The following is an 11337-nucleotide window of genomic DNA, read 5'->3' on the forward strand; positions in this document are numbered from 1 at the left end:
TTTTTTTAATAATTTACTATAACATTATAAGACACCTAATTTACTATAACATTATAAAACTATCTTAAAAAGTTGAATTGATTTACGTATCTTTGCCATGTTCACTATGGTTTGAACAGATTAAGTTACTCTTATTTTCTTGCTGAACATGTAGGAGCCAAATTTGCGGTTCAAATTCGAAGCGATGCTCAAAAGTTTTTCTCTAAGGCTCATTGCTTTGAGTTCATTACAAGATTTCCTTGATTAAGTAAATGTATTATATCTTTTATTACCAAGATTTAATTGATTAAGAAAATGCATTGTATATTTTATTACCTTGCATATGTATTATTTATTTTAGTTTTGATTCTAAATTTGTATTTTTACTTAAGTGGTCTAACTTTTGGATTTTAATTGTGTTATTAATTTATTATTTTAAATTCTAAATTTAAGTTCATTAATTGTTATATTTATATTTAGTTTTAAAGTTAAAATTTTCGTAGAAAATTTAATTTAAATAATATTTTTATTTATCCTTAAAACATAATATAATATTTATCATAGAAATAAATATTATTTGAAAAAAATTATTTTTTTAAAAGATATATTTTTAGCGGCGTTTGTGTTAAAAGCGCCGCTAAAGCTCAATATCTTTAGCGGCGTTTGTGGGAAAAGCGTCGCTAAAGGTCTTGGTCTTTAGCGGCGTTTGTGAGGAAGCGCCGCTAAAGGTCTTGGTCTTTAGTGGCGTTTGTAGGGAAGCGACGCTAAAGGTCATGGTCTTTAGCGGCGTTTGTGGGAAAAGCGTCGCTAAAGTTAGCGACGTTGTCATTAGCGGTATTTTTAGTGGCGCTAAAAAACGCCGCTAAAGGCCTAAAAAAGCGCCGCTAAAAACCTGTTTTGGTGTAGTGCTAATCTAAAAATGAAAAATAGAAAGAAAGGAAACCTTACCTAAAACTATGAAAATCTAAGGAGAGATGTTCAACCAACCAAATCTGAAGAAAAAGGTTTATAAAGTTGTATTTATAGCCTATTATCATTTAACCTAACATTGACCATTATACCCTTAAATGAAAAATAGACTTAAGTTTGTTTGGACATAAAATTGCCCCTAAAGGTTTTTCACTTGTCACGTAGTGGTATCGCGATACCCACAACAGTGTTGAAATGGGTGGCCCTAGGATGTCTCGATATCGCAATACCCATTACTCAGTATCGCGATATCATTATAGTTGGCTTCAATTCTCTTTATTTCAACACTGCCAGGGGTATCACGACTTTCAAGTTTTGATACCGCGATACCCCCTTCTGAGTGATATTTTCTTCACGTTTGGGCCACCATTGACTCCCTACACCATTCAATCAACTTGTTAGGTTCCCTATGGCATGATTGGCCAAATTGGGTCTCAAAATGGCTTAAAAACTAATAAAAACAATTTATTAACTTCAAAACTAAAAATCGATAAAAATATATAAAATAAACTTAAATTGCTTGAGAATAAACTCCTCAAGTATATTAAGAAGCCTAATTTGACGTATCAAATTACGACAGATCATGCATACTACATTAAATGTGTGAAATCAATGCTCTCAACGGCTAAAAACTCCCTCCAATAGCTAGAATCTCCCTCCAATGGCTCTAAAGGTCCATAATTCAATAAGAAGGTATAAATATTATTCAAGAACACTCATATGAAGACAAGAAACAAGTATACAAAGATCAAGAGCTTAATTCCAATCAATTCTCATTATTATTCTCATTTTCTCTTGTACATACTTGTGAGTTTAGCTGGTATTCATTCTTTCAAATGTTCTATTATTTTGTGAGATTGCTTAATTGTTATATATCAACCTTTTAGAGGTAATAATCCTTTCCAAACTTTATTTCTCATTTTTTGTAATGATTTACTTAAGGTGTTGGGTAGAAAACCTTAATGGGAAGTGACTCTATCTTGCTTATTGAAAAGATAGAGATTGTAAATGTTAAACATTGTATGTGAAATGTTCAAATTTAGTGATCATTTGATAAATCCTTAGTTGTGATAAGTTAAGATAGTGGAGGTAAGCTGTTTGAGACTAAACTACTGTAAATCTTTGAATCTTTATTATTTGTCATCTTTGCTTTAATAAAATAATTTATCCCCCTCTTGGTGATTATTGATCTTAACATAATGATTATCAATATCCATGAGATGAATAGGTTGTTCTGGCTTCCCCAAGGCATAGACGCGGTTATACAGGGTATTAAGACCAATCCTTCACCCTAACAACTTGACGACCACCGTCAGCGCCATACTCAACTCTTATAGCTTATGGACCCTTTCAAAAAACTTGATTGAAGGAACCCCATCGATCTCACTTATCGTAAAATCACCTTCAGTGAGTACGATATCATCTTTGCCAACAGCCATCCCATTCCCTTTCGACTCTTGGCCATTTTCCATTAGCTGATCTTTGAAAGACCTAGACCCCCTAGTCGGGTTTGACTCCATAGTGTCCCCTGGATCATCAAGCGGATCGTCCTCCCGCAGCCATACCTTTTCATGGCTTTGCCACCATTGTTGGTTCCCGACGAAAAAGAGAAAGTACCGTTCGTACCTGTCATCCTTTCCACACTGGTTTAAGAGGTTGTTAGTTTTGCTATTATCAAAAGTGGACAAACATTTTAAATCAAGATTTACATATATTTAGTACGACACAAAGTAAAGCAAATGAAAAAAAGAAAAGAAAAGTTAGTATTAATTATAAAGAGAAGCTACTTATAACTTTATTGCTGTCACACGTGATGTTTGACATAATAAGGGTGCAATTAAAGTTGACATTAAGTCCTCGGCAATGTTTAATGATTCACTACTTTTATTAGTGGCGGGCATGCGAAGCAATAAACTTCGCCAAAAGGAAACATCCCAAGGCATTCCTTCCTTCTTTATTGTGATTTACTTTCTTTCCAAGCCTAGAACCCCCCCCCCGGGCCCATTTTTAGTATATAAGTTTGGTTCAATTAATGCAAAATGGTGATTGGAACATTATTTTTGTCATCAACAACAAAAACTAAGTATATTAAACCATGCCGATAAACAAATCCTATGAGTCCGACAATGAGACCACCACACCACGGGTAAATTTCTTTGGACGTGAAAGGCCTGTGCATGCTATTCTTGGAGGAGGAAAAGGTTCTCTCTCTCTCTCTCTCTCTCTCTCTCTCTAGATTTTAGATTTGGGTTCGATATATAGGTATAGGTGTTGAAAATGAAGGGTCATTTCCAAAATGGCTCCTGATATATGCTGTGTCAATGTGAACATTAAGGAATTGATGAAAATTTCAGTTGCGGATGTGTTACTGTGGAGGAACCAAAAATTATCAGCCACATTATTATTTGGAGTAACAGCGATATGGTATCTTTTCGAGGTGGTTGAATACAATTTCGTCACCCTCTTCTGTCACATCTGCATCACCACAATGCTTATCGTCTTCATCCGGAGCATCACTGCTGAATATTTTGGATGGTATGGTGTGTGTGTGTATATATATATAGTTTTCAAGTAAAACCTCCTCCTTTTTGAATCATATCATTCATCTCTCTAGGAATCCTCCGAAGATCCCTGAGTTGATATCCAACGAAGATGCCTTCAGAGAAGTAGTTTCCACCTTCCATAGGAGGTTGAATGAATTATTGCGAAAATTCCTTCACATTGCTGGTGGAAATGACCCACTATACTTCTTTTCGGTATCATCTTGACAACTAAAATTTGATTTACTTATCAAATTATCCTCTTATTAATTTATATATCTACAGGTACTTACTTCTCTGTACATAATATCAGTGATAGGATCAATTTTCAACTTCTTGGATCTCCTGTTCGTTGGTAAGATTTAATTATCATCTCATGTGCCTTACTAACATACCATAAAGCTAAGAGTAATTTGTCTTTTTCTTTGTATTGGATCAAGGCTTTCTATGCATGGAAACGTTGCCGTATCTGTATGCTAGGTATGAGAAGGAAGTTGGGTATCATGCTGGCCAAATGACCAAAAAGGCCAGCAAAATGTACAAAAGGTTTGATTCTAGAGTTCTTAACAAGATACCTAGAGGACCGGTTAAAGAGAAGAAGCGCACGTAATATCAAGTTAAAATCATCAACATATTGGAATTTTATGCAGATGAAGATTTCCATATAAACACTACAAAATCCATGTATACAACATCTGTAAGCTAAAGATGATATAATCCAAACATTTACATTTTAATTTAATGAGGTTGATGGGTATTTACATTCACAATTTATTTCTCTTTTTTAAACTACGATACATAATTTAAACAGTGAAAATTAAACATTTGATATCAAAGTCTCAAAACTTCAACTTTTACCAATAATATCAAAACATCGTTAACATATCATCACTAAATTAAATTTCACAATACATACTTCTCAATCTCCCCCTATAAAGTTCTTTTTATCTAATTGAAACTATAGTCCTACTTGACACGTGTTTTTCCCTTTTCTTTCTTCTTTTTTTCTTTTTGCATTTTATACAATATTGATTAAATATCACTTTTGGTCCCTCTACTTTACATACGTTCATTCTTTCTCTTCTCTTTTCTTTTATTAATTTTTTCCCATTTTACAAGAAATTGGACAAATATCACTGGTCCCTTTACTAGGCTTAATATTAAGATTTAATCTTTATACTTCAATTTCTACAATAATTTAATCCTATTCTTTTTTGTAATGTTTAGTCCAAATAGCTAATATTGTTGATTACTCTGACAAAATTTTTTATGTGAATTTTTTTAAACATAATACTATTCTAAAAAAAAGGTATTTTGACATGATGGCTTGGAATAAGTCTTTTTTTTTAATCCACATGAGCTATCAAAATTATTAATCGCACTAATAATTTGGACTAACTAATGACATGATTTTTTCTCCCTATTTTAGTCATTATAAGATAATGGTAAAATCGCAGTTTTAATTTTTCTACTATGCTTACATTTGATATTTAATCTTTATATTTTAATTTATATAATTTGGTTCTTTCCTTTTACAAAGGTCTTAATTAGTCCAAATAATTCACATACTTATATGTGTTAGTTATCTTATCATTTTACTATCATATCATTTATATTCTAACAAATGTCCAAGAATAAAAAAAATTATTTATAATTGAAAGGTTAAAGGTGATTTTTTTTTCAACTACTTATAAACTACTAGCAAAAAAAAAAAATTGAACGTGGCTGGTATGCCACCATATTTTTCTATAGATTATATAAAAATGGTCAAGTTTCAATTTCGGTCCCTATATTATGCTCAAATTTAAGATTTAATTTTATACTTCAACTTCTTGACATAATTTGGTGCCTTAACTTTTACAATGTCATTGATTAGCTTAAATGCTTTATTTTGATTAAAATGATGATGTAATTTTTAAGAGTTGTTAACAATATTAAAATTATCTATTAACTTCACGTAATTTTTAAAATAAATTAAAATGTCATTCCAACGAATTTAATAAAAAAAAGTTAACGGTGTCAACAATTAGAGTTCTCAATTTTTTTAATAAAAACATGAAAAAGTGATAATGTTATTTTAATGAAAAACATTAATTTTTTTTATCTTTTATGGAAGCAAGGCCTAAAAACAAATGCCAATAAAAAAACATGTGATTAACCTTCATTTAATAAAAAAATTATCAAAAATATCAATAAAAATTTTTAAGTGTAGAGACATCAATAAAAAATTTTAAGTGTAGAGATATCAATAAATATCAATAAATAACTTGTATATGAATTAACTTTTTAATTTTTAGTAAAAATAAGCAGCATAAGCGAAACAAAATGAACACCCTAATTCAATAAAGAAGTATTATAATCTGTCATAAGTAGCTCCTTAACAATAGACGAAGGTCCCTCCAACAGATGGAATCGTAGTAACTCCGGAATTTCAATTTTGGCCACAAGATCCGCCATTGTATTCTACGCCCGTGGGATATATCTGACACGAATCTCTTAAGATCGAATAAACATTTTCTGTATCAGTCGAAGCTCCATCAACTATTATCCGCAGTGCCACCAGCTAGAATAATCTCAACCAACAAAGCATTATCACACTCTAATTCCAACTTCCAAAATCCCTTATTCCAAGCTAAGTGAAGTCCTTCAAGCATCGCCCTTGCTTCAACCTGAAATATTATACCTTCTCCAATCGATATTGAAAAACCACATAATCACAACCCATTAGCATCTTTGAGAACACCTCCAATAGAAGCACAAGCCCTTGAAGAAAACACAACTTCATCAGTATTAAGTTTAACATAACCCTCTTTAGGAGGTGACCAATGTGAATATACTACCTGGTAATGAGAATGAAAAGATTTAAATAACATTGATATTTTTATTAAAATTTAGTGACAACCTTTATTTGTGTTTTGGATAATATTTAATTACATGTCTATAGCGATTTAGGCGTTACTTGAATAAAGTTTAACTACAAGTATCTGGATAAATATCAGTAAGAGATTATGTTTGTTTTTAGTGAAAAAGAAAAAGAGGTCAAATAATTGCTTGGGTACACTATAGAATAATAAAAAGATTGGGTTGAAATGTTATTTTTTTATAATTATTTAAATTTTCATGTATTTTAATATAAAAATGATAATGTTGTTTAAATGAAAATTTAAATTGGAATGGGTTCTCTTTCTATGGTATTTTCAGCAATCCACAAATCCATTTTTCTTTCTTCTCTATTTTTTTAGTTTTATGTTTTACCAAGCAAGATTCGAAATGATAAATATAATGCTGAAATGTATGTTAAAAAAAAATATTGAACATTCGTCATAATCGCGTTGCTATTATGATTTTATTCTCTTCTTATAATTCTAAAAAATATAAAAACATTGAAAATATTTTATAACTCATGAACTCCGTCTCTGCTAAGTGGATTTTTTACCTATATATTATAAGATTAAAAAAATATTGATATGGTCCTTTAAAAAGATTATGTGCAAAAATGGTACAACCAAAGAGGTGGAGGGTGGTGCATAGGCAGCACCACCCTAGAATTTTGACACATTTCAGTTAAAAAGATAATATTTTAATGGTGGTGTCAAAGTGATAAGCGACACCACTTTATCCAGCCAAATTGATAGGCGGCACCACTTGTCCAGAATGGTTTATACGCGGTATTTTATACCAAAGGGGTATGGTGTCTATCTGATAGGCGGCACCAGTAGCATTCCCCCCCCCCTTGGCTCTCCCATCAGGCTCAATTTTAGTATCAGTTAAAAAAAAGTAGAAAAAGAAAAGGAGAGAAGAGAAGAAAGAAAACGTATTATTATTTTTATTATTATTTTCAAATAAAATAAATTATGATAAGAAAAAATATTTTGTTAGTATTATATAGTTTGGTTAGTGTTATTTTTATGTTCTGTTTTAAAGTTATTTTGTTTATTGTGATTTGTTAGTAAGTTTTGTGTTTAGATTAATTATTTTTTTTAAAGTTTATTTTGACTTGTTAAGTTATGAATGTTATGTTTTAAAATTTTTTAATATATTTGAAAGTTTTTATGTTAGTAATTATTATAAAGTAATTGTTAGTTAGAGATAACAACAGCAAAAATAGATAAATACTGAAAATATTTCTGTCATAGATATTGTTAGAAATGACAATAAATTTGATATTGTTAGAAATGGTCTATTTTCATTCATTAAATTTTATATGTAAGTATTTTTATGCTGTTCGAAATTGTTTTGAGAATTTTTTTTATTTTTTAACAAATTGAGTATTGAAGATGGATAATCAGTTTTTCGTATGCATTTATTCCGATGGAATCATCTTGACAACAACCGTTGGATGTATATTTGAACATCAGCAACAAATAGCAATGTGATTTAATAGAAATGTCTCGTTTGATGATATGAAGGAAAGGATTAGCGCAAAAATTGTTAGACGTTATAGGAGAAGGATCTCGAAACTTTTCTACAATTTCCAGTTTCGATAGATCTCATCAAATTCATCGAAATAGAACTTGTAGACGATGAAGACGTGGAGACAATGATCGCTCTTTATTGTAGGAATCAGAGTGACCAAAATGTACCGATTCAATTATTTGCTGAGTTAGCTAGTGTGGAGTCAACTGAAGATCTCATTGCATTTGGTGAAGAACATAGAGCTCAAGAACCATGTATGGTGGCTCCAACATCGTACATTGATAGTGAATCGACTATATGCAGGATCGATATCGATCATAATGTTGCACCCGGTATTGATATGGTTGGTGATGATGGATACGATAGTAGTGATCCTTGTGATCAAGAGGTCGATAGTGATAGTGATCCTGAAGTAGACGAGGTCCCCGATGATACTGATGACGAAGACGTGAATGACAATGGAAATATTAAAGCATCTTCAGTCGGGAACCAGATTCGACATATTGTGATACACAATAATCTTGGGCCACACATGTCACTCAAAAACCCCGACGCGGAGTATGTAGCCGAGTTTTCGAAGTACCCTAAAATACTACCTGCTCACCGGCTGGCCGTAGATTCTAATCCTAATGAGTTGTTAGTACGCTAGAGATTCGAAAGTAAGGAAGAGTACGTATTTGCTATTAAGCGGTATACTATGAATATATCAGTGGAATACAAAGTCGTAGTGTCTAAACCGACATTATATATTGGGGAGTGTTGAAAGTTGGCGAAATGCTACAATTGGCGAGTATGAGCTGCATTTATTCAAAAGTCACAGATGTGGGAGATACGAAAATTTGTTGGGCCTCACACATGTATATCAAAACGTATGACAGAAGATTATCAAAAACTTGATTCCAAAACTATCTGTACATGTATCATGCCAATGGTGAAGGACATGCCAACCATTAAAGTTTCGGTACTGATTGCCGAAATACAGGCACGATTCCAGTATCGAGTATTATACGGAAAGGCGTGGATAGCTAAATAGATGGCAATAGAGCAATTGTATTGGGATTTTGATGCGTCGTACAATGAGCTACAAGGATGGATAGGCGCTATGCTAGAGTACGTACCGAAAACTATCATTAAATTACAAACACAACCTTATTAAGGTCCGGATGACCAACGACAAACGGGAAAAAGAATTTTTTCCATTAGATGTTCTGGACGTTTGATCCATGTGTGCACGCATTTTCCCACGGCAAGCCGTTTATGCAAGTAGATGGGACGACTATACGAAAAGTATACACAGATCTTACTTCTTACGGTTGCTCAAGACGGGAACAAGAAAGTGCTCCCGATAACATTTGCCATCGTAGATAAAAAGAACATGGAATCGTTGGAATTCTTCCTTACCAACCCGCGAAATTATATTATTAGAAACGATAATATTTGCATCATCTCCGATAGAAGGAAATGATTAATTGCCGCCATTAGGCGTTCTGGTGTGCCTTGGTTATAAGCTGTAAAAGTAACATATTTTAATCTCATTCTTAATGCGTTTTTGGATGATTAATTATGTAAATTAGTGAATTTGATGCTCCTAATTCTTTAAATTCATGTTTCTATACTTAGGAGAGCATTTGGGAGTGAAAGGAGCCAAAATCGGATAAATAGAGCTATTTCCAGGATCCACACGGCCTGGGCATTTCCACACAGGCTGACCACACTCCTATGTGCCAACCCGTGTCTATATCGAACCCTGCTTCCTAAATATGCAGAAAAACCCAATTTTTAGGCTTTCTGAGCATTCTAAAGTCTATAAGTATCAATTAGAAGAAGACTTAAGGGGGCATGCAGAAAAGGTTGAAGAAAAGACTCGAAGAACGCCATCGGAATCAACTCGAAAGTGGATCTCCTTCAAGATTGAAGATCTCCATTTAATTTCCTTCAAAATTTTATTGAGTTTCTTTATGTCTTGTTGTTATCCTAATTTTGAGATGTTTTTATTCCAGATTATGAACTAAACTTCCTAGATATCTAAGGAAGTTGAAACCTATGATGAATCTTATTATTTGATTTCTGATTTACATGATAAATACTTGATTCTTGTTTTCAATTATGTATGCTTATTTTGTGTTTTAATATTTTCAATATATTAATTCATGTTTAATGTGCTTATTTCAGTGGGGCAAAAGTCTCTATTTAAGAGTAGATCTAGTATAATTGAATGTAGTTGTATGCAATCCTAGAAATAGGACGATATAAATCTACCATATTAGAGTCAAATCTAATATAGGAATCCATTAATCGAGTTAATGCGACGATAGGGGTTTTAATTAGAAAAAGATTTCAATTAATCAACCTAGAGTCAGTTGTTCTTACTCTCGAAAGAGATATTAACATAATTTAGGGATTTCTACGGCTCAAGACACGAGTGAATAAATCGTTTAATACAGATTCATAATAATAAGTGAAGTCTAGGTGGATTCTTCCCTGGGTATTGTCTATTTCATTAGTTATCTTCGATTATTTTCCTATTTCATTCCTTGTTGTGTTCTTAGTTAGATTAGTTTAGTAATTTTAAATTAAAAACAATCACTCTAATTTGTCGGCTAAATAATAAAAAAACAGTAATTACTAGTACTTTTAGTCCTCATGGATATGATATTCCCTTCTCACCATAACTATACTATTGTTTAATAGGTGCGCTTGCCTTAGTAGTATTTATAGTTAGTTTAGTGACCATCACTTGAAGATCCGTTTACTACATTCGGCACATCACGGCTAACTTCCATCGAGACTATAAGAATGCAGATTGGCGGGGACAAGTTGTGAGAATAGGTAAATGATAACCTTATCTTTTCAATATAAGTTTTAATGTTTTAGGGCAATACTGTAACTTATCTTTTCGTAATACATATATAGCGCACGAGCTAGAGCCACACATTTTTTGCCAAAGAATGATTCAACTTGAGATGATATGGAGGGTCAAATGAACACATCTTTCCGACAGTGGTTGGGTACCATGGAGCCGTGGTAATGGGCTCAAAGTTTTAACAAGGGCTTTCGCTATGGTCATATGACCATAAACTTGGTGGAGGGGATCAATTCTGTGTTGTTGAAAACACGATATCTTCTGATTTTATCTGTCTTCTCGGCTACATTCTATAGGTTGACTACATTGATGCCAAGAATGAGTCAGCAACAAGTCAACCAGATGGAGGCGAGACACGTGTTTGTTGAAAATGTCAGGGATGCAATGGTTGCAAACCGTCGGATGGTGAGGGCGATGAATGTAGAAGTAAATACACGACGTCTTGAAACGTTTTAAGTTACGGAGACTCAATCGTCGACCCGGTATACCACCTAGGTCCTATGGAGTTGATTTCTAAAACAGACGGTGCGATTGCAAAAGGTTCCAAACACTTCATTATCCATGTGCGCA

The 11337-nt window shown here is 32.7% G+C and overlaps 1 protein-coding gene across 1 annotated transcript; it reads left to right on the forward strand.

The window, feature by feature from the left end:
* The first annotated feature begins 2988 nt into the window (after positions 1 to 2988).
* Positions 2989 to 4234, forward strand: LOC107956551 (reticulon-like protein B9). Its single transcript, XM_016892170.2, has 5 exons — positions 2989 to 3149; positions 3303 to 3483; positions 3563 to 3704; positions 3774 to 3843; positions 3929 to 4234. The coding sequence occupies exons 1-5, from the start codon at positions 3044 to 3046 to the stop codon at positions 4096 to 4098; spliced, it is 669 nt and encodes a 222-aa protein (XP_016747659.2). The 5' UTR covers positions 2989 to 3043; the 3' UTR covers positions 4099 to 4234.
* Positions 4235 to 11337: the final 7103 nt, after the last annotated feature.

The sequence above is a fragment of the Gossypium hirsutum genome, chromosome D07 (assembly GCF_007990345.1).
Source record: "Gossypium hirsutum isolate 1008001.06 chromosome D07, Gossypium_hirsutum_v2.1, whole genome shotgun sequence".
Classification (NCBI taxonomy): Eukaryota; Viridiplantae; Streptophyta; class Magnoliopsida; order Malvales; family Malvaceae; genus Gossypium; species Gossypium hirsutum.